Consider the following 24,638-nt stretch of genomic DNA (forward strand, 5'->3'; position numbering starts at 1 on the left):
TGTAATGTTGTCATGTTGAAATCCAATTATTTTAACTGATGTTATTAAGGTTCAACTTGCATATTTTCCCCCATGAGCCAAGTTTCAGCTTGGGGGATGAGATTATAATCAAGATATGAAGGGAAAGGTTAAAAAAAACAAAACACCTTTCCCAGTGCCATAGCCTTGTTTGATTTGGGTCCCACCCTGAGTGCTCCTTGGAAGGACAGATCCTGAAGCTGAGGCTCCAATACTTTGGCCACCTCATGAGAAGAGAAGACTCCCTGGAAAAGACCCTGATCTTGGGAAAGATGGAGGGCACAAGGAGAAGGGGATGATAGAAGACGAGATGGTTGGACAGTGTTCTTGAAGCTACCAACATGAGTTTGACCAAACTGCGGGAGGCAGTGGAAGACAGGGGTGCCTGGCGTGCTCTGGTCCAGGGGGTCACAAAGAGTCGGACATGACTAAATGACTAAACAACAACTTACAGCTTGTTAACACTTCTGAAAGACTGAGACATCATAATGGTTCACACCTAGTTTTATGTGGGCAGCCCCAAAGAAGGCCCAGTTTTAAGAACCTCTTGGATTAGAACCATACTGACACCTGGTGGATAATTAATATATTGTGTTTAGGGACTTCCTTATGGTACAACAGGATTGTCTAAACCAGGGGTCAGCAAACTTTTTCAGCAGGGGGCCGGTCCACTGTCCCTCAGACCTTATGGGGGGCCAGACTATATGGGGGGGGGGGGGAGAACAATTTCCTATGCCCCACAGAGATTCATTTTAAATAAAAGGACACATACTACTCATGTAAAAACATGCTGATTCCCGGACCGTCCGTGGGCCGGATTTAGAAGGCGATTGGGCCGGATGCGGCCCCCAGGCCTTAGTTTGCCTACCCATGGCCTAAACAGATCTTTAAAAGGGATACATGCACTCAGTGCTTTTTTGGTTGAAAAATAAATGTGGTGTTTTTGCAAGTCTTGCAAAGTGGTGCTGGGCTCGCCATGAGCGTATCCTGCTTTTCAGACATGGGTAGGGTTAAGAATGTTAAGAGGAGATATTTCTGGTTCTTTAAAATATGCGCAACTTCTGTGGACTGTTGTCACAAAATCCCACATGTGATATATAGACTATAGATAAATATAAATATAAATAAATAACCTCTTTATATAAATATAAAGGTAAAGGTACCCCTGCCCGTACGGGCCAGCCTTGCCAGACTCTAGGGTTGTGCGCCCATCTCACTCAAGAGGCCAGGGGCCAGCGCTGTCCCCTTTATTTATATTTTTATATTTTTTATATTTTATATTTTATATTTATTTATATATAAATAAATAACCTCTTTATATAAATATAAAGGTAAAGGTACCCCTGCCCGTACGGGCCAGTCTTGCCAGACTCTAGGGTTGTGCGCCCATCTCACTCAAGAGGCCAGGGGCCAGCGCTGTCCCCTTTATTTATATTTTTATATTTTATATTTTTATATTTTATATTTATTTATATATAAATAAATAGCCTCTTTATATAAATATAAAGGTAAAGGTACCCCTGCCCGTACGGGCCAGTCTTGCCAGACTCTAGGGTTGTGCGCCCATCTCACTCAAGAGGCCAGGGGCCAGCGCTGTCCGGAGACACTTCCGGGTCACGTGGCCAGCGTGACATCGCTGCTCTGGCGAGCCAGAGCCGCACACGGAAACGCCGTTTACCTTCCCGCTAGTAAGCGGTCCCTATTTATCAACTTGCACCTGGGAGTGCTTTTGAACTGCTAGGTTGGCAGGCGCTGGGACCGAACAACGGGAGCGCACCCCGCTGCGGGGATTCGAACTGCCAACCTTTTGATCGGCAAGCCCTAGGCGCTGAGGCTTTTACCCACAGCGCCACCCGCGTCCCATAGATATATAGTAGAAGCTAATTTATATAAACAGCTTCTAAATCTTGAGAAACTCTGGTATACCCACACCTCTGCTATCCATGAAACAGAACTGCATTAGCCTTTTGTGGGCAAATCCATGTTTTTTGCTCCTCCATTATAAAATCACCTTGAATGTCATAAGTCAAGTCATTAAGATAAAAGATTTTCCCTTAAACAAAAAATTATTCTGTTACACAGGGTGCACTGAACAGCCTGAGGTCTGGAATTGAGAGATATCCCTTTGTGTTAGTTCTATCCCCAGATATTTCAAACCAATACTTTTCTACTAGCAAGAATGTTAAAAGTGAGCATTTTGTCCACTCACAGCAAAATTGCTGGTTCCTTTCATGTAGTCCAGCAAACAGTTGTTTCTTTGTGATAGGATGCTTTGTGTGGTCTTTTTGAAGTCTGAATAAGGCACTGCTTTTTAAGAGATTGAATTTGTACTTTGGGAGGGGGGCGGGAATTGGAGGTTCTGTGCACCGTTTGAATAATGGACTTGAATTCTGGCAGGCTCTCTTCCCAGTATGCTTAAAACACTGAGTTAGGAGCTGTTCCTTTAGTACAATGCACCCTAGTCTTTTAACAAATGCATCTGGTTCAAGGATCTTGACATTTTCCCAGGTCCTGTATTTCCTTAGCAAGCTTATTATCTTTATATATTAAAAAAATGTGTGCAGGGTGAAAAAGTTGAAATGTCCATTGAAGAATCTAGCAGTAAACATAATAATTCTGCTGCCTCTTCTCCATCTCTTTCTGTGTTTGTGTGTGTGATTTTTTTTGCAGGTGCAAAGGACCAGGGCTTGAAGGTTGTCCTAACGGGTAACTATTGATCACTATTGCTAATTAATTAATTACATGTCTATACTGAACATAACCTGTATACACACACCCATATTTCATGGTTAAAATGTGTTTTGCTTATGGATAAAATATAATATTGAAACACTAGAAATCTAATGACCCTCTGAATATACAATATGGATTTCCAATGTGTATATGTTATAGTCCCTGGAAAGGTACAGTTTAAGCACAGCAAGTTAATATAATTTTGACTGTTCTGTAGTTTGCATTTTTTTCTTATTCCTCTTCCTATTTCTGTTTGTTAATCAAGGCTAATATGTAATAGTCAATTGATTTTTATGTTGATTTAGGCTGACAAAGCATACATGCTGGCTGTCACAGCTCTGCATTAATGTTTATTTATTATTAAATTTATATACTACCCTTCATCACAAAATCTCAGGGTGGTTTACAACATAAGAACAAGATTAAAACACAAGTAAATCATTAAAACACCCCCCCCCCCAAAAAAAGAATCCCCCACCACATTACAAGGCTGTAGAATATTAATCTGCCCAACGCTTGGTTGAAGAGAAACGTTTTCACTTGGTGCATAAAGATATATGATGAAGGCAGCAGGTGAGCCGCCCTGGAGCAGAACTAGAAGAATGATCTGGTTTTATTTTGCCCCCCTTCATTTAAAATCAAGGTTCCCAGCTCTGGATACTCAGTAGATAGTGAGTTGGCTTCCTCATCCTCATATGAGATTAAAGATAATTACTTCTGTTTTTGCCTTCTAGTTCTAAGATCCCCTCAATTGCAGCTGGAGTTGTTGGAGGCATTCTCTGCTTTGTCGTTATCGCGTTGGGCATTGGCCTTTACCTTCGTAGGCGTCGCATTGTTAGAAAACGTACTTTGCGCAGATTGCTGCAAGAAAGAGAGGTAGGTGCAACACATTGTTTTGTAAAGCACTGCCCAAAACTGACACAAACTATGTATTCCAGGGTCTTGGAGTCTTTTGCAAATTATCAGTGCAAATAAGCAATTATTTCCTATTCATTGCATGGAATCCAGGTGTCTTCCCTCAAAGAAGCACATCGGGGGTGGGGGGAGATAACACTCTTTTAGCAGGACTCAAACAATAGTCTATTCTTCCTAGGTAAATATGACTCTGCACATGCTACTCAAGGCCATTGTGCAATCAGTCATGGCCATGATATTATGCCATACTCTGACCCTGTTGTCCATGTTAATTCTGGACAGAACCTAGCTCATATTCGAGCAAAACACATTGAAGCCTTCGTTTCTCCATGACACTGAGATTTCATATCTGACCTTGAGACAGTAATGATGGATTTGCTTACCCTGAGCTTTAAAAACAAGGCTCGCAATCTTGTGAGTTCCTTGCCTTGTACTACATTACGTTATTCAGGAAAATCAGGTGAAATGTAAGTTTGTCACCTGTTTTGTTTTTCTCAAAAAAAAAGGGAGGTAATCCTATCTGGGGTTTATTTTTGTTTTTAATATAAAAAGTAGGAAGCCTGTCACTTTAAACCATATTCTTTTGGCATTTGACAGCTTGTTGAACCCCTGACTCCCAGTGGGGAGGCACCAAACCAGGCACTGCTAAGGATTCTAAAGGAAACCGAATTTAAAAAAATCAAAGTTCTTGGCTCCGGAGCATTTGGTACCGTCTTTAAGGTAAGGTCAGAAAAGGATTGAATGGTTCGGATTAATCAGAAAGTTCTCTCATTGTATGTTGGTAAAACATGTGCTTGTTTGGCTCAGAAGTAACACTTCTTCACTGCTCTTTCCCCTCCCATGGTATAGCATTAAACTTTCACTGGCATAAATATAGTTTTTAAGCCAGAAACTGAAAATAGGATTAGAAACCATCTTTAAACTTTGGTTTAAAAGCTAATTTTGGTTACTAGTAATTGTGGTTACAACAGTGGTACAGATTTCAATTCTGCACCTAGTTAACATTAAGTAAAAAGGCCTTCTTGGTAGTGGCACCTGCCCTGTGGAATGCCCTTCCACCAGATGTCAAAGAGAACAACAACTACCAGACTTTTAGAAGACATCTGAAGGCAGCCCTGTTTAGGGAAGTTTTTAATGTTTGATGCATTACTGTATTTTTATATTTTGTTGGAAGCCGCCCAGAGTGGCTGGGGAAGCCCAGCCAGATGGGCGGGGTATAAATATATTATTATTATTATTATTATTATTACTACTACTACTACTACTACTACTACTACTACTAAAGAGGGGGAGGAGCCTGAAAGCCCATATTACATTCCCGGTTCCCTAGCCAGGAGATGGGGCCGTTTTACATCAGATCTGGGCCATTGCTGTTGCCACTTCTCACTTTTGAGCAAGATGTTAATTAAAGCCTTTGCAAAAATCTCTACAAAAAGAGGAAGTTTTGAGCAATTTTTTAGGAAATTCACCAAAATCTATACTTCTGACAGATTTTCCCAGACATTTCAACAATTAGTGATTTCTGCCCAGATGCTGTTTACGAGGGCCGGATCCTAGCTATGTCTATGAAATTCCAGACATATGGTGGCCCTAAATAGAACTAGTGCATTATTCAGACGCCAGTCAGAGCATGAGAGGGTTGAGGTCTCTTCCTGCTGTATGATTCTATGATCATTTCTAGAAATTTTGTGGTACATACTTAACCCTGAGAGGTTACCTAGCTCATTGTTGGCTTCTGTGTTCACATCCCTGTTGAAGTCTCCATATACTTTTCATGCAAACTTTTACTCTTTAGCTCTATGCTAAATTTAACCTTTTTATTTTACAGGGGCTTTGGATTCCAGAAGGCGAGAGAGTTAAGATTCCTGTAGCAATTAAGGAATTGAGAGAGGCCACATCACCTAAAGCCAACAAAGAAATTCTTGACGTGAGTCCCCCCCCCCCCCGCCCACACTTTTGAAGCATTGAAATATTGGTTACTGCGATTTTATAGCATGAAGACAAATATAAATTTATGTTCATCCTTAATTGGGTTTGGAGGGGAGACACTTTACATTTTTCATCAACTGCTTTTAGGAAGTAATTCCAAAGTAAGGTTGCCATATTTCAAAAAGTTTTTGGGCTAAAGTTGTTGAGCTTCCAACATGACTTGCCTTATGTCTAGATTTCCCCGGGCATTTCAGCAATTTCCGCCCGGACACTGCTTCTGTTTGCCATATTCCAACTATATTCAGGAAATTCTGGACGTCTGGCAACCCTATTCTAAAGAGAACTGTTGCAGGCAGAGAAGGAGGTTCATGGCTAGAGATGCCCCAAGAGCTCCACCATTGTTCTACGGTAAAAGATTTGGCCCATGGTGGGGGCCAAAATGAGAAAGGCCGAGGGACTACAGGATTGTGGGGTGGGGAGAATTTGGGGAGTTGAAGATGCTGGGAATCTCAGGTGAGCTACCCACATAGTGGAAGTTGCTTCCAGTACCAATCACTACATGGAAGCAGAAAAAGGTTCAGATAGTCTACTGTTGCAGAAGGTAAGGCTCAACAAAACAATTCTGGACATAGATATATACAGCTTGTAGGCAGTGATGTGGCACAGGCGTGGCTGAGGGGGCCATCACCCTGGGTGCATTTTTGGTGGGTGCATCAAGGCCTCGTCGTGAGCAGCTGTGTCCTTCTCAGAGCTCTCCAGATTTTATATTTTGTGTTGGGTTCTTTTTTAAAAAAATGTAAGTCGGTTTGAATAATAATAATAATAATAATAATAATTTTTATTTGTATCCCGCCCTCCCCTGCCAGAGCTGGGCTCAGAGCGGCTAACATTATGAGACAAATCAATTGTAGTAATCCACAAATCAATACAATAAATAATACAAACATAGATAAAACACACAGTGCTTATTTTGCTGTTGCTTCTGAAGTCCCACCTGCATGGGCCACTGTAGGAGCATTTCTGGAATGTTCTAATCCAACTGAGAAGTCCCCTTTCTGTGTTGTGTTCTAGCATGCAGCAATCCTGTTGGGCAGTGGGGATAACACCCTTCCTCCCATTTTTCCTTTTCCACTGTTACATAAACCAGCAGGATCTTCCATTAGTTCTGCTGCTTCCGAACTTTTCTGCAAGTATTAAAATCCAGTTCATTCTCCAGCCACAGCTCATAATGACTTTATTAGGATAAGAGCTAATTCAGGAGATTTACCATCAAATACCACACATACTTGCAGCAGGTCATGGCGTACCTCAGAGATTTCCAAGATAAAGTGTAAAAACAAGAGCTTTGCTGTAATTTCTCAAAGCATTTTAAAGAACAGATGACTGCACAATGGCTTCATTATTCTTTCTTTGAGGGTTGGCGTCTGTTTCACTTGGCGGTATCAAATTTAATAGGCTCTGTCAAATTCTGGAACAGCTCCATATTCTGTGTGGCCAACATATACACACATCCCATACAATTAAATTCCCAGTTTAGTAGACTTCAGGTCAACTTTTGCAGGCGGGTGAGTTGGAGTTTAGCACAGTTTGGGGAATATTGACTTAACTAAAAAATTAATACAGCATGTATCTGACATAACAGGAAGCAGAGGAAGAAGCAAATTTGGTTCACCATTCTGATTCAGCTACAGTAAATGGCAGTATCACAAATCTTTAAACTTTCCTCGAAATAACTTTTTACAAAGTTTTGTTAATATAAGTATGTGTTACACTTGCACGCACACACACACACACACACACACATTACATTTTACACACGTATCTACACCAATGTTTATATTCCCAGTCCCCAGAACTCAGGGTGTAGTGTGTACCATCAAGGAAGGAAGGAATTAAATAACAGCAACCACATAGGAAAAGTTGGAGCTGCAGCAGATACTACAATTGCCAAGAGAAGCTTCTGAAAACTGACTCCACACAGTGAATAATCTCTGCCACATGCAGAGGATGAGTGCTGGATTAAACCCTGTGGAGCCCCCCCCCCCCCCGGCTGTCAAAATCTCAGGAGGGGGGGCCTTGTGCACACACTGTAGTGGAATAACACTGAACTAAGAAAGCTTGAGTATTATTTTGATTTTGTTGTTGGGCCCCTAAAAGGTGTAGGGCCCATAGGCTGGGGCCTACTCTGCCTATTTGGTAATCCAGCACTGCAGAGAATGATTATCCAATGCTAGTTAAGCTAAGTGCTTTTTTCCCTAAAAAAATGTTTAGGGGAACTACTACTACTACTACTACTACTACTACTACTACTACTACTAATTTATTATTTATACCCCACCCATCGGGCTGGGTTTCCCCAGCCACTTTGGGCGGCTTCCAACAAAATATTAAAAATGCAACAAAACATCAGATATTAAAAACTTCCCTAAACTCCCATTTTCCTACTCATATTGAAATACCGCCCTTCAATGAGGCCAAACTTACATTCACCAAATGTTTAGGGGTATGTGTACTCCTGCTTCCCCCCAGAAAAAAACACTGATTAAGCTTAAATCCATTGGATCTACTCTGCATATGACTTGGACTAGTTCACCATGTTCCATGATGGGGAACCTCAGTCCCAGGGGGCAGGAAGCAGTTAGAAACCTCTGACTTTTGGATGACTGGAATGTATCCTACTGAGTTAGATCAGTTGCTCTGACCCCTTTTTCTCCTGGCCCTGACCCCACTGGCATGTGGCCCCCAGAAGGTTCCCCAATAAAGAATGTGACCCTCAGGCTCAAAAGGGTTCTTCTCCACCCCTCGGTCTGCAGGAAGCTTTTAACTCTGAAATGTGGGACTTTCCACTTGCACTTCGTATTTATGCAGCAGTTCTACCACCTCATTCTTTATAACAATATTTATATTTATTAAAATGTAGAGTTATGTACAAAGCGTGATGAACACAGCCTAATTACTTAACAATATCATTTCATGAGCTTCTTTTTCCTGATCAGGAAGCCTATGTCATGGCGAGTGTTGACAACCCCCATGTCTGCCGTTTGCTGGGAATCTGCCTCACCTCCACCGTTCAGCTCATCACGCAGCTTATGCCGTATGGCTGCCTTCTTGACTATGTTCGAGAGCACAAGGATAACATTGGATCTCAGCACCTTCTCAACTGGTGTGTGCAGATTGCAAAGGTAAATTAAGGAATTAAGTTCAACTAGCTGCTCAACTGAGTGGGACGCGGGTGGCGCTGTGGGTAAAACCTCAGCGCCTAGGACTTGCCGATCGCATGGTCGGCGGTTCAAATCCCCGCGGCAGGGTGCACTCCCGTCGTTCGGTCCCAGCGCCTGCCAACCTAGCAGTTCGAAACCACCCGCGGGTGCAAGTAGATAAATAGGGACCGCTTACCAGCGGGAAGGTAAACAGCGTTTCCATGTGCTGCGCTGGCTCTCCAGATGCAGCTTGTCACGCTGGCCACGTGACCCGGAAGTGTCTGCGGACAGCGCTGGCTCCCAGCCTATAGAGTGAGATGAGCGCACAACCCTAGAGTCTGGCAAGACTGGCCCGTACGGGCAGGGGTACCTTTACCTTTACCTAGCTGCTCAACTAGCTGCTCAAGGGACGCAGGTGGCGCTGTGGGTAAAACCTCAGCGCCTAGGACTTGCGGATCGCATGGTCGGCGGTTCGAAACCCCGCGGCAGGGTGAGCTCCCGTCGTTCGATCCCAGCTCCTGCCCACCTAGCAGTTCGAAAGCACCCCTAAGTGCAAGTAGATAAATAGGTACCGCTTTCTAGCGGGAAGGTAAACGGCGTTTCCGTGTGCTGCGCTGGTTTGCCAGAAGTGGCTTAGTCATGCTGGCCACATGACCTGGAAGCTGTACACCGGCTCCCTCAGCCAATAAAGCGAGATGAGCATCGCAACCCCAGAGTTGGCCATGACTGGACCTAATGGTCAGGGGTCCCTTTACCTTTACCTTAGCTGCTCAACTAGCTGATGTTATACAATTTAAGGATCTATCTGAAGCAGACAGAAGGGAATGATTATATCCACCAGGAATTCTGGATTTTTGGGAAGCTGTTTTTGAAAACTCAGCTGAATTTTAAACTATCTAGCACACAATGAGGATTGGTGCTGCATATTTGTTTTATTATTATTATTTTTCAAAGTTAAAACGCACACTGGGTAAGTAGTGTTAGTCTTGAAGCCAAATCTGCTTGTCTAGAAATTGTAGCAAATCCATCACACGGGCAGGAAACCAGATCCCAAAGGTGCTCCTCCACAGAGTTCATTCCTTTATTTCTTCCTATGGCTTTGAAATAATATTTTCTGAAGGACGTTATCTTTAATTATCTGAAGCATAGAATTTTTCTCAGCGCAAAAGTGTCTCAAGAGGCAGTTCATAACCTTCCTAATAAAAAAAAGGGAGGGGATTTTGAAGTGGAATATCAGAAAACTGGAGGAACGTGTAGCTACGCTCCAAAGAATTAGAGAGCTGGAACTCTTCTTGGAAGCAACAGAGCACACCGTCTCCACCAAGGAGGAGACAGGGGACTCCCCTGAGAAGGAGGCTAGTTCACCAACACAGGAGCCCGATATGTGGAGAAACGTGACTCAAAGAAGTAGGAGGCCCAGGGTTCGCTCTGATTGTCTAGAAATACACAATCGCTTTGAGGTCCTCTCCCCTAGCATGGAAGACGAAGAGCAGACTCCATTTGAGGATCTCTCCCTCACTACAGTCGATCACGTATATGAAGATGAGCAGCAAAGTCAGTCCTCAGGGAATGTGCAGGCGACCTTGGAACGGACCGCTCACGGAAGAGCCCTGACCAAACCTAAGAGAAGGCGTGTAGTGGTGATAGGGGATTCCCTACTGAGGGGAACAGAAGCAGTGATCTGTGGGCCTGACAAGATGTCTCGGGAAGTGTGCTGTCTCCCCGGGGCTAAGATCCAAGATGTAACTGAACGACTGCAAGGAATCATAAAACCCACTGACAAATACCCCTTCCTCTTGGTTCATGTGGGAACCAATGACACTGCAAGCAATAGCCTCCAGAAGATCAAAAGAGACTACGAGGCTCTGGGCAGGAAATTGAAGCAATTAAATGCACAAATCATCATCTCATCTGTCCTCCCAGTTGAACGACGTGGCCCAGGGAGAGAGAGGAAAATAGTGGAAGTAAACAGCTGGCTTCGCAAATGGTGTAAACAGGAACGGTTTGGATTCTTAGATCACGGACTGCAGTTTCTTGAGGATGGACTTCTGGCAAGCGATGGGCTGCACCTCACAACGGTTGGGAGGAATGTTTTTGCCAAAAAACTAAGAAACCTCATCAGGAGGGCTTTAAACTGACTAATGTGGGGGAGGGAGACAGTGCTCCTGAAGGTAGGAGTCTATTAATTGATGAAGATGATCATCCAAATGTCATAGACCAAATTGAGCAAACAGCAAGCAGACCTAGTGGTGGGAGGAAAAAATCCTTAAATAAGAGACACGGGGGAATGACTAATGGACTTCAATGTCTGTACACTAATGCACAAAGCATGGGAAATAAACAAGATGAGCTTGAGCTCTTGGTACAGCAAACTAAATATGACATAATAGGCATCACTGAAACCTGGTGGGATAAGTCCCACGATTGGAATGTAAAAATGGAGGGATACAATCTATTTCAGAGAAACAGACCAGACAAGAAAGGAGGAGGAGTGGCGTTATATGTCAGGGATGTGTATACCTGTGAAGAGATCCAAGATTTAGAACCTCAAAGCCAAAGTGAGAGCATTTGGGTCAAAATTAAGGGAGAGAAGAATAATAGTGACCTCATTGTGGGAGTTTACTATAGATCCCCAAGCCAAACGGAGGACATAGATGATGCCTTCCTGGAACAGATGGCCAAGCATGCAAAAGGAAGGGAGATAGTAGTAATGGGGGACTTCAATTACCCAGATATTTGTTGGATGTCAAACTCAGCCAAGAGCATAAGGTCAAACAGATTCCTCACTGGCCTTGCAGACAACTTCATTGTCCAGAAAGTGGGAGAAGCAACAAGAGGAACAGCCATTTTAGATCTGGTCCTAACCAATGTCGATGACCTGGTTAATGGGGTAGAAGTGGAAGGATCATTAGGCGCAAGTGATCATGCTCTTCTGAAGTTTACTATACAACGGAAAGGAGCAGCCAAGCATACTAGGACTCAATTTCTTGACTTTAAGAAAGCCGACTTCATAAAACTTAGGGAAGTGCTGGGTGAGATCCCATGGACAGTAATACTAAAAGGAAAGGGAGTTCATGATGGCTGGGAGTTTGTTAAGAGGGAGATAGTAAAAGCACAACTTCAGGCAATACCAATGAGACGGAAACATGGAAGGTGCCTAAAGAAGCCAGGGTGGCTATCTAAAGAACTTTTAACTGAGTTAAGATTAAAAAAGGATGTGTACAAAAAATGGAAAAGGGGGGAAACCACCAAAGAGGAATTCAAACAAATAGCCAGCACGTGTAGACACAAAGTCAGAAAAGCTAAAGCACAGAATGAACTCAGGCTTGCTAGAGAGGTTAAAAGCAACAAAAAAGGCTTCTATGGGTATGTTCGTAGCAAAAGGAAGAACAAAGAAACAGTGGGGTCACTCAGAGGAGAAGATGGTGAAATGCAAACAGGGGACACAGAAAGGGCTGAACTCCTCAATGCCTTCTTTGCCTCAGTCTTCTCCGATAAAGAAAACAATGCCCGACCTGAAGAATTTGGAGGAAATGATTCAGCAGAGGAAACACAGCCCAGAATAACTAAGGAGATAGTACAAGAATACTTGGCTAGTTTAGATGTATTCAAGTCTCCAGGGCCAGATGAACTGCATCCAAGAGTATTAAAAGAACTGGCAGATGTGATCTCAGAACCACTGGCAGTCATTTTTGAGAATTCCTGGAGAACAGGCGAAGTCCCAGCAGACTGGAGGAGGGCAAATGTTGTCCCTATTTTCAAAAAGGGGAAAAGAGAGGACCCAAATAATTACCGCCCAGTCAGTCTGACATCAATACCAGGGAAGATTCTGGAGCAGATCATTAAGCAAACAATCTGTGAGCACCTAGAAAGGAATGCTGTGATCACCAATAGTCAGCATGGATTTCTGAAAAATAAATCATGTCAGACTAACCTGATCTCATTTTTTGACAGAATTACAAGCCTGGTAGATGAAGGGAACGCAGTGGATGTAGTCTACCTTGATTTCAGCAAGGCATTTGACAAGGTGCCCCATGATATTCTTGTAAAGAAGCTGGTAAAATGCGGTCTTGACTATGCTACCACTCAGTGGATTTGTAACTGGCTGACTGACCGGACCCAAAGGGTGCTCATCAATGGTTCCTCTTCATCCTGGAGAAGAGTGACTAGTGGGGTGCCACAGGGTTCTGTCTTGGGCCCGGTCTTATTCAACATCTTTATCAACGACTTGGATGATGGACTCAAGGGCATCCTGATAAAATTTGCAGATGACACCAAACTGGGAGGGGTGGCTAACACCCCAGAAGACAGGATCACACTTCAAAACGACCTTGACAGATTAGAGAACTGGGCCAAAACAAACAAGATGAATTTTAACAGGGAGAAATGTAAAGTATTGCACTTGGGCAAAAAAAATGAGAGGCACAAATACAAGATGGGTGACACCTGGCTTGAGAGCAGTACATGTGAAAAGGACCTAGGAGTCTTGGTTGACCACAAACTTAACATGAGCCAACAGTGTGACGCGGCAGCTAAAAAAGCCAATGCAATTCTGGGCTGCATCAATAGGAGTATAGCATCTAGATCAAGGGAAGTTATAGTGCCACTGTATTCTGCTCTGGTCAGACCTCACCTGGAGTACTGTGTCCAGTTCTGGGCACCACAGTTCAAGAAGGACACTGACAAACTAGAACGTGTACAGAGGAGGGCAACCAAAATGGTCAAAGGCCTGGAAACAATGCCTTATGAGGATCGGCTAAGGGAGCTGGGCATGTTTAGCCTGGAGAAGAGGAGGTTAAGGGGTGATATGATAGCCATGTTCAAATATATAAAAGGATGTCACATAGAGGAGGGAGAAAGGTTGTTTTCTGCTGCTCCAGAGAAGCGGACACGGAGCAATGGATACAAACTACAAGAAAGAAGATTCCACCTAAACATTAGGAAGAACTTCCTGACAGTAAGAGCTGTTCGACAGTGGAATTTGCTGCCAAGGAGTGTGGTGGAGTCTCCTTCTTTGGAGGTCTTTAAGCAGAGGCTTGACAACCATATGTCAGGAGTGCTCTGATGGTGTTTCCTGCTTGGCAGGGGGTTGGACTCGATGGCCCTTGTGGTCTCTTCCAACTCTATGATTCTATGATTCTATGATTCTATGAGTACTATGAGAGATGCAGTTACTATCTATAAATCTAGAAACTATTATATAATCAAATTATGCTGTAAATCACCTCTTTTTCTAGGATTAGATCAAATAGAATATTACCTAATACATGGCATTCCAGTTATATTATAGCATAAAATAGGCATATACTCAATTGAGGAAGGAATAGCTGATTTAATAAACTGGAACTATTTAAGTCCTTGACTGAGGTTACTCTTGATAGGATTTTGTTGGGGTTGTTGATTTGATTTGATTGAGAGTAACAGCTCATTAAAGCTACATTTATTTCATGAAAACAGCTTTTCTTGTGGCCTTCTGCCAGTTTGCTAGGGTAAGTCATTTGGCAACATTGGGAGCCCTTAGCACATTGTGGGAGTTCATCTGAAAATGTTTAGTAGATACTATGATGTTGGTCCAAGGTTAATGGAGAAAGGATGGGGGTGGACACTGGGGAGAAAAACATTTTCCTATTACTGTGTCATCGACACATTTCTGTTTGGGGGGATTTTACCCCCCCCCCAAGCATTAATGGGCTCTTTCTCTGTTGGCCTCTTTAAAAAATGAGTTGATTGTAGTTCTTTCAAAGGCTCTATTTTCACAAGCATATAAGAATGCCAGTGTTTCATAATGTGTAAAGGTTCTGGTTACAGTTATTAACAGTCATGTACCAACAATGACAACTACAAAACAAGGGAAGTATTTGTTAGTACTATAGAATATCACAAATATAGTTTATTACTTTAGCATGAAAACATAAATTCTGCTATTTGTTAATGGTGTATAGAATAGAGGATTTCTGCCTTCACAGTTTTTGGTCAACCCAAAGATGCAGCATTTTCCACCACCCACATGACAAATAAATTTGCTCCTGCTGCTGCTCTGAATCCCTCTGTTTCCTCTGTGAAGTTCTGAATTGAAATAGGCTGTATATAGAGATCCTTTGGATTAATATGGTGACATATATTTGTGATGTTATGACCATTTAAGATGAGTTGATATCTTAGCTGACTTGTTGAAAGCAGTGATTTTGAATGTATCTGCGTAGACTTCAGCACATGGAGAAACATTCCTATGATTCCTTTCCCATACATCCAACATTTAATACTATGTATATTTACCAATCTACACTCAAACCTCAGTTGTCAAACCTAATCTGTTCCAGAAACCTGTTCAGCTTCTGAAATGTTTGATAACTGAGGCACGGTCACCAGGGAAGATAGAGCAGCTTTGCCCAGGCGTTACTGGACTGCACATCTTTGGCCAGTGACCATGGAGGTGTTGGAGGCTATGTAGTCCCAAAACATGAGAATCCAGAGTTAGGAACTGCTGTGAAACACAAGATCCAAAGTTGGCACCTAAACCTGGCAGTGGACTCTTACCTTCCTAGGTATTGGAAGGATCTTTGTGACAATATATACTTAGGCAGTATAAGCCTATAACCATCTAATCACTCTCTACCTTTGCGACCATTTCCCACAGTGGTGAAATCTCGTTGGAACTGGCCATTTATTGTATAGAGCGATAGTCCTTTAATATTCTACGTAGCATGGCTATTGGTATGGGGCGATGAAAAAAGATTTTTACAACTATTTATTGGATGCAGGGAATGAATTACCTGGAGGAACGTCGTTTGGTACACCGTGATTTAGCTGCCCGGAATGTCCTGGTTAAGACTCCTCAGCATGTGAGGATCACTGACTTTGGATTGGCCAAACTGCTTGGTGCAGAAGAAAAGGAATACCATGCAGAAGGAGGAAAAGTAAGAAAGATGATGGTGATGATGATGATTTTTTAAAAATTCATCCCTCTTGGTTTGTTTGATAGAATTCTGGTGCATTTCTGCCTCAAGAGTTTTTGAATCACTCCCATACAGTCCCTGAAGAAATCTCTTGCCCACATAAGAAAAGAAAAAGAGCCTGATCCAGCGACCAGGCCCATCTAGTCTCACAGTGGCCAGCCTGATACGTGTGAGAAGGGCACACACAGGAGCTGATCACAAGAGCCCTCTCCCCTCCTGCCTTTTCCAGCAACTGGTATTCAGAAGCCTCCCTGCCATTGTGGCAAGTAGCCATTGATAGCCTTATCCTCCATTAATTTGCCCAGTCTAAGCGGGTGGCTATCACTGCCTCCTGAGCTGAATTACATGCTGAGTTAGTAATTACTTTGCTTTATCTTCCTGATTCTTCCAACATTCAGCTTCATTGAATGTCCATAAATTCTAGTGTTATAGGAGAAAGCAAAAAAAAACCTGTTTCTCAGCTGTTCTCTAAACTAAAAAGTCTCAGATGCTGCAACCATTTCTCAAAGGGGAATTGCTCCAGCCCCTTGATCATGTTGTTTGCCCTTTTCTGAACATTTTCCTAATATGCAATATCTTAGATGCCAAAAATGCATTGAAATTTAAACTGGTAAACAAAGCATTGGCATTACTATGTTACCTATCTATGCTAGCAGCCGTCTGTTAAACTCTGCTCAATAGAAGCAGCTATGCATAGTAATAATATGTGTTATAAATGGAAAGTGTTTTATCGGTGGCAAACTTCTAGTTTACATATTCTGAACAACAGTTTTATGCAACGTAAATATTATTACCAGGCCCAAATTGCATTCTGTTCTTCTGTTTAATTGGCTGTCTTCTTACATCCAGTTTTTCAAAATAACTCATCCTTGCACTCATCTCAATTGTTTCTCAGTGCTTACTATTTAGCATCAGATTTAGCAATTACATTGCTATCTTCCTAGGTTCCTATTAAATGGATGGCGCTGGAGTCTATTCTGCATCGCATTTACACCCACCAAAGTGATGTTTGGAGTTATGGTAAGTCTGAAAAAAGTGCTATGCTGATTCTTGATCGGCAGCTGAGCAGATTTTATGATCTTCTGAAAGAGCTCATTTTCCCCCATGATGTTTATAAGAGTATATTTAATAGAAAAAGTTATTGAACATTATGATTATAAACACACAAAACATTTCACTAATATGTATGTGAGGAAAGGGAGTAAGGGATTTTTCTCAGGTGTTTATCATAATTTTACGCTTCAGTTCCTAAACAATTTCTTAAAAGAAGTGTAGATTAGTTAAGGCTTTGTTCCTCTGAGGCAATAAAGCTGTGTCTGGGCTGTACCACTTCAGACTACAGGTGGGGGGGGGGGGCTCAGATGATGGATTGCACCTCCCATACAAAAAAACCTCCAAATCACTTGTATGGGCATCTAATGTATCAACAACAAAGCAGGGATAGGACCCTTTGAAAACACCTAGCTTCTGATGTGGAGATAACTAGCACATGCACCATTCTGATGAGACAGCATGCAGGCAGGCAGAGTCCAGAAAGGCTCCCTCACAGAGAGAGTCATTTGCCACCCCATGGAGCCCATTGCCCAGCCCTTCCCTGGCTCGCTTTTATGAGGTCATGTGGGACACTCTTGTCGATACCAGACAGCAACAAAACTCGCCTGCTTAGTAATGACATGATCCATCCCTCAAGCAACTCCTCCTCCCACCCATGACTACTGAGACTGGGTGTCTCAGTGCATCCTCCCTAGTGGAATGTTTCTGGGCCCACTCCCTGGGCAGGCCTTTCCCTCTCCCCTGAAAACAAATGAATTCAGCCTGGCTGTGCCCTTCCTGGCAGAAGCCCCCTCCGCCTATCAGGAACCAGATCCTATGCCTGCCCCCTGCTTTGGCGAATGGGGATGCAGGCTGGGACTTGGGCTGTGCAGGGGGCGGAGCCAATGGAGTCTAGGGTGGGCTTCCCTTGGGTCCGTCATTCACTCATTTAAGCAGCCAGCACAAATTAAAACAACTCTCAAATAAAACAACACCAACCTTTAAAACACCTAAGTTAAAAACCACATTCCCATTAAAACAATTTTACCATGGGGGGCTGACCCATGCCCTCATTCCACCCCCGGTGCTGCCCCAGCAGCTGCTGTGGGCCTAGCTGGGGCAGCAGATGTTTTCAGTGCTGCCCGCCCAGGGTCATAGTCCCTGCAGGCCTCTCTGCAGTCCTTTCACGCCCACAGACAGCAACTGCACATCTGCAGGCGAACTAGGAGTATTCTTCCCTATAGGATGAGTCTTTAACATTCTGGTTTGCTATGACATTTCAGGTGTCACAGTTTGGGAATTGATGACATTTGGATCAAAACCATATGATTGTATCCCAGCCAGTGAAATTTCCTCTGTCTTGGAGAAAGGAGAGCGGTTGCCTCAGCCTCCCATTTGTACAATAGATGTCTACATGATCATGGTCAAATGTAAGTCAATTCCTTGATTAAATGTCTATATAAACACTGCACTGAAAGTGTGTTGCTCTACAAATGGGCAGCTCACAGGATCCGTACCAGCCACAAAGGGAGTTAAGCAAGGTTGTATCCTAGCACCTGCACTGTTTATATATAAATGATATTGTCCAGAATTTAACATCCCCAGAATATCATGCCCCTAAATTGGCCACAAAAGCCATCCCTATATACACAGATGATGCGGTACTTCTATCTCAAACGAAAGTGGGCCTAAAAAGATTGATGAGGGCATTCTCTGGATACTGACAAAGAGAACAGCTGGCTGTGAATTACAAGAAAACCAAAGTCATGCTGTTTTCAAGAAACTATAGGGCCCATAGGTGGTATATGGATAATAAGTTGATCAAACAAGTAAAAGTCATTAAATACCTCGGCCTTACTTTTCAGTCAACAGGGTCATGGGGCGCACATCAGAAATATGCAAAGGAAAAAGTGTCTCAAAGCACCAAAATTCTGACATGCTTTTCCATACAAAAGGTGGCAATCACATACCATCAGCACTTGAAGTGTTTGAAGCTAAACCCCAGCACAGTTATTATATGGGGCTCAAATTTTGGAGAGGCGCTCACCTTGGATCTACAGAAGCTGTTCAATCTAAGTTCCTAAGGCATTTTATTCCCTGTTCCATCCTGTGTTCCAAATGCTTCATTGGTCTAGGAGGCTAATCTCCCCTCTGTTGAATTAGATTTGGTGTAGGGCATTTAATTATTGGCTTAGGCTAAATTTAAACCCTGCTGGTCTATTACCCTTAGATTGTCATGAGAGCACTTGGAGTAAAATTGTCAACCAAAAGTTTTACTTTTCTGTTTTATCACCACAACAGTTATTAACACTGGGCTTCAGTAAAGCAAATAATTTAATTAGACAGTGCCTATATGATATTGGGGATGCTGTGGGTTAGACCACAGAGGATGCTGTGGGGATGCTGTGGGTTAGACCACAGAGCCTAGGGCTTGCCGATCAGAAGGTCGGCCATTGAGCTCCCATTGTTCGGTCCCAGCTCCTGCCCACCTAGCAGTTTGAAAGCAAGCAGGCAAGTAGATAAATAGGTACTGCTCTGGCGGGAAGGTAAACGGCGTTTCCATGCACTGCTCTGGTTCACCAGAAGCAGCTTAGTCATGCTGGCCACATGACCCAGAAGCTGTACGCTGGCTCCCTCAGCCAATAAAGCGAGATGAGCCCAGCAACCCCAGAGTTGGCCCTTTACCTTTATATGATATTGAGCGACAGAATGATTTGGCCACAATAAGGAAATTTTGTCCATGGTATGATTATTTTCTACTTATGTACCTGAGGGTCAATTTCAAAAAACTCCACTGGAAAAACAGTTATGTCCATGTGGAGATGGCAGTATTGAGCCAGTGGCTCATGTGCTTCTAGCTTGCACTGTTTATAAAGATTTGAGGAATGAGGTTATTGCCCCTCTATCCATACCAGATCACCCAACCATTGCTACCGTGTCCTTTCTTCTAGCACAGGGATGTCCAACGCGTCAATCACGTGGTGGATTTTCATCGATCATGCCCAAGGCCTCGGCACGCCTCCGCCCATCGCCCTCTCCCATGGCCGCTGGGTGCCCTCAGTGCGCACTCAGCAGCGGCCGGTCGAGGCTCCGCTTAGCCAGGCTGTCGTAGCAAGCGCTCTGACTGGCGCTGATGCTGCCTCATCCTCGCGGCTGCCTCAGGCACTCCTCTTTGGCCACTTTGCCCGATACCCAGTCAGCTGGCCGGCCCAGAAAGGCGCAAAGCGGCTGCCTCTGCCCCCTGCAAGCCACTCCCACCAGTTCCCATGGAAAGAAAATGCCGTCTCCCTCCTAGTTCTGCGTGGATGCTGAACTTTTCCCACCTTTCCAGCGCCAGCCTAGCTGCGTTTACTCAAAAGTAAGCTGCTGCCCCCCCCCCCAGCAAAGGGGGAATTGGACATTTTGGAGCGCGTTGGCTTCCTGTGCGCACCAAGGGCCCTGGGAAGGGGCTGGTGTGGGGGCAATAATTTGTTACTTTTATCATCATCATCATTTATTATTTATACCCCGCCCATCCAACAGGGTTTCCCCAGCCAAATTAATATGTTTAAGTTGAAAAACGACAATGAGATAGTGTGGTAGATCACTGCCAGTTTTTGATATTGGATAGTAGGCCACAGCCTATTGGACATGCCTGTTCTAGCAGATCAAGATACCCAGGTGACAGCAAAAACCGCCAAAAAAAATTAGCAGGGGCAATTAGAATAAGATCTATTATTTGATTATTGATGTAAACCTCCAAAACGTATTATGTATAGTTAAGTTTCTACCTCTGTCTCAGTACATTGTATTTTATTTTATTGCTATGGCTAGTGGCCGATGCAAATAAAGATTCTTCTGATTCTGATTCCTTGTATGTGTTAGCATTGTTCATTATGAAAGGCGATTACAGTATACCTTTTTAAAACAATATGCTTAAGATTGCCATTCATTGGGAAATATGACCCCAGTTACAATTCACAAGGCAGTGTTGTGGAATAGCTTCATATACAGGCGAAACTCAAAAAATTAGAATATTGTGGAAAAGTTCATTTATTTCAGTAATTCAGCTTAAAAGGTGAAACTAATATATGAGATAGACTCATGACATGCAAAGCGAGATATGTCAAGCCTTTATTTGTTATAATTGTGATGATTATGGCATACAGCTGATGAAAACCCCAAATTAACAATCTCAGAAAATTACTGAAATAAATGAACTTTTATATTTATTACTGAAATAAATGAACGATATTCTAATTTTTCAAGTTTCACCTGTATATCAGTGAGGAGCTTGTGAGACCAGACCTGTTGTGAAATGCATCAAAATGCTCCACAAAAAAAAGGTTGAATAAAGCAGAACTACACTACTCTGTAACACACTGAGATTGAAATAAGTCTTTTTATAGGAATGATTGTTCTGGGGTTATAGCTCACTAATAGGAGACAACTCTTAGGGGCCTTGGGGGCTTTGACTCCCACAATAAAATATTTGAGCGGCCCCCACAAAGTTGTTGGGCATTTACATTCAAATGCTGTGTGTGCACTGTGTAATGCGATGGATTATGCTGGGCGGGGCTTACCTGGGCCCCCACAATATTTTATTCAAGTTGGCACCCCTGATCCTACTTAAGTATGACTCTTTTCTCCCTCCTTAAACGGTATATAAGGAACCTGGCAGAAGTGTTCTTTTTCAGTTTAGAAAAGGTACATAAAATCATCCACTAGGTGGCATTAAATACTTCATTTTAAATTTATGACAGATCTGCTGTAAATTACAAAGCTAAAGCTAAATTCACATCAGGAAAGTACATTTACTGAAACCAACCCAAGTGTTCACAAAGGTATGGCAGACCTTTAAGTTCTCCAGGACTCTTAATCAGACAAGATAATAAACAAAGTAGGCGTACCAAAAAACAAAAACAGAAATTATGACAGTATTGTGCTTGTGGATTCTGTTTTCAGATGGAGATTGCAGACAAAATACCCCCCCCCCCATGTTACAGGTATCAGGTTATAGACCTAGGATTTTTTGGAGTAAAGAAGCAGTGGTGGTTTCCCAATTCTAGCGATCGTTTAGTGTTCAGTATTATGCAAGGGAATCAGAAGTTTCTGGTTCTTTTTATAGTTTACGTTTTTACTAGCAGATGTTCCTGGTTTTTCAAGTGTCACTTTGAACTATATCCCCTCCCTCCCTCCCTCCCTCTCTCCCTCTCTCTCTCTTTTCTATCTTAAGGTTGGATGATTGATGCAGAGAGTCGCCCCAAATTCCGGGAGCTGATAGCAGAATTCTCCAAAATGGCTCGGGACCCCCAGCGCTACCTGGTTATACAGGTATTGACCATAGTAATGTGGTGACTACTTTTTTAAGGAAAGCAGTAAGAAAGAAATGTATGTTAAGATTATTTTAGCATAATAAAATAATTTTATTTTAAAGTGGCTGAAGTGGTGCAAAACAGTTGTTTCTGTTTTCTATAAAGCTAAAAACAAAAATGTCAATGTCTCAGTTGGTAAATTAAACACAAGTTATATAATCTGGTAACATGATTTTGATGTATTTGTAATCCATATTAGCTCTTGAACTATTCATCAACCGGACAGAATGCTTTTGTGATTTTCCATTAGCAGTGGTCCAGTGGACATCTCTGCTAACAGAAGGCAGGAGGCAGTTTTTGCAGCTCTTCCAATAATGGAAGGACGTGCTAAGCAGCACCCCGCCTCTGAAGGGAGCTGTGTTGTGTAGCAAAAATTATGACTGTCCTCACTCAGCACCAAATTTTGCATGAACCCAAATTCAGTGTAAATTTAGAGGTTTCGGCTCCGGCAAAATCTCTGAAGTCTTTCAAGGGAAGCATAAAGAAGTCTAGTAAGACTAGTGAAACTTCCTATGGTGGGTTCTACACATCCCAGCTTCAGACACCTGGACTGTTGTTGGTACACTGAAAATGAGCTGCCTGGGGAAGAACAAGGGCAAAGGCCCACAAGCATCATCATTAAGACTTCTGCAAGGTGTCTGGTGAACCACTTTGGAAGCAGGATGCTGGACTAGCTAGATCTAGTGCTATGAAGACAGAACTTTGCCATTCTTGGTCTCAGTTTGAATTTGTATTTTATGGCATGAGCTGTTGGGAGAAATGATAAATGTCTACCTGTGATTAATGGTGCAACCCAAAATCACAAATTCTCGTTGTGGTTTGCCTCCTGACAGGGTGATGAAAGAATGCACTTACCAAGCCCAACAGACTCAAAATTTTACCGAAGCCTGATGGAAGAGGAAGACATGGAGGACATTGTGGATGCAGATGAATACCTCATTCCACACCAGGGATTTTTCAGCAGCCCATCAAACTCACGGACACCTCTCTTAAGTTCATTGGTATGGAATTATTTCCAAAAAGTTTCCATATTGAGAAAAGTCCAGGATGGGAGCCATGTTAGTTTGTTGTTGTTGTTGCAGCAGCAGCAACAAAACCAACAAATGCAGTAACACTTTAAATGCATTATGGCATCACCTTTCCTGGTTCAGTTCTTTTGCCAAAATAAACGTTAATGTTTTCAAAACAGTTTTTTATAAGTATGAAATGCACTCAGGTAATCTAGTGTGTTTCTTCTGTTAAATCAAAAACAATGAAACTTTTTTCCTCTTCTTCTATTTTAGAGTGCTACCAGCAATAATTCTACAACTGTAACCTGTATTGATAGAAATGGGGTAAGTCTGAATAATTCAGGGCCACAGGCAGAAACTGTGAAACTGTTCCACAGCTTTTTTGATATCATTGAGTGCTTAAAACAAACACAGGTCATCGAGGTTTATCTTTAGATTTGGAATGGCTGTGTTGTGCTATTAGAAGCAGTGTGCCATACACCTTGTTTTAATCAATGCTTTCCCCTAACCAGCAGGGCTTTCCAGTGAGAGAAGACAGCTTTATCCAGCGATATAGTTCAGATCCAACTGAGACATGCCTGAATGACAGCCTGGATGATAGCTTCCTACCTGCTCCTGGTGAGTACACAGAGATCGCCAATTCTTCGTGTTAATTCTCAGGCGAGCAGATTTAGTCTTTAGAGAAGGCATCTGTTTTCCTGTTGTATATGCGGAGAATCACGACCAAATTCACACAACTTTTCTCGTGTCTCTTTTTGCCATTCCCCAAATAGTTATTTCCGTGATTTTCTTGCTTTGAACTGTAAATCCGTGAATAGGCCGTTATGAGGAGTAGTAATCTTGGTCACCGAATCAACATGTTATGTTCCAACACACAGCACCTGAGCAGGTTGCCTTTGAGATGAGAGAGGGAGATTTCTTAAATGTTATTTTACTTTGTCAATTTATAAGCAACGGTAACTCTCAGGGCACTTGCATTAAAATAAGAAAAACAAAGAAATAAAGGCTCAGAAGCCTTGGCAAAAAAACTCAAAAAAACAAAGACCTGCCAAACCTATTGGCAAGCAAGCAGGGGGTAGATGTATCTGCTATTACAGGCATGTTGCTTCTGACTGCCCAACAATGACTAGAATTGGTCTTTGACATCATAAGTTCATGTGCCTAACGGGAATTTAGATGTGCACACTGTTGTATGCTAAAAAGGCATATTAAATGTGCACAACTTATATGGAAGGGGGGAAAACTAATGTGAATAAAATAAAGGAACCAAAAGCTGCAATGAGAGTACATTGTACATATGAAACACAACCCAAAAAGCATATTGCTGCTGTTGTTGTTTAGTCATTTAGTCGTGTCCGACTCTTCGTGACCCCCCTGACCAGAGCACGCCAGGCACTCCTGTCTTCCACTGCCTCCCGCAGTTTGGTCAAACTCATGCTGGTAGCTTCGAGAACACTGTCCAAAAAAGTATATTAAAAAGCATATTAAAAG

General features: G+C 42.7%; 1 protein-coding gene across 3 annotated transcripts in view; it reads left to right on the forward strand.

Moving 5' to 3' along the window:
- Window positions 1-24,638, forward strand: part of EGFR (epidermal growth factor receptor) — a 148,742-nt gene that overhangs the window by 117,169 nt on the left and 6,935 nt on the right. For 2 of the 3 annotated variants that reach the window (XM_083407008.1, XM_083407010.1), the window contains exons 16-27: window positions 2,689-2,724; window positions 3,486-3,627; window positions 4,264-4,386; window positions 5,495-5,593; window positions 8,592-8,777; window positions 15,557-15,712; window positions 16,696-16,771; window positions 18,067-18,213; window positions 21,999-22,096; window positions 22,971-23,138; window positions 23,421-23,471; window positions 23,660-23,765. In XM_083407008.1, the coding sequence (XP_083263134.1) occupies window positions 2,689-2,724; window positions 3,486-3,627; window positions 4,264-4,386; window positions 5,495-5,593; window positions 8,592-8,777; window positions 15,557-15,712; window positions 16,696-16,771; window positions 18,067-18,213; window positions 21,999-22,096; window positions 22,971-23,138; window positions 23,421-23,471; window positions 23,660-23,765 (1,388 nt within the window). The remainder of the gene's footprint in view (window positions 1-2,688; window positions 2,725-3,485; window positions 3,628-4,263; window positions 4,387-5,494; window positions 5,594-8,591; window positions 8,778-15,556; window positions 15,713-16,695; window positions 16,772-18,066; window positions 18,214-21,998; window positions 22,097-22,970; window positions 23,139-23,420; window positions 23,472-23,659; window positions 23,766-24,638) is intronic. The other variant, XM_083407009.1, reaches the window with a different exon arrangement.

Source organism: Podarcis tiliguerta, assembly GCF_965153285.1.
Source record: "Podarcis tiliguerta genome assembly, chromosome: 12".
Classification (NCBI taxonomy): Eukaryota; Metazoa; Chordata; class Lepidosauria; order Squamata; family Lacertidae; genus Podarcis; species Podarcis tiliguerta.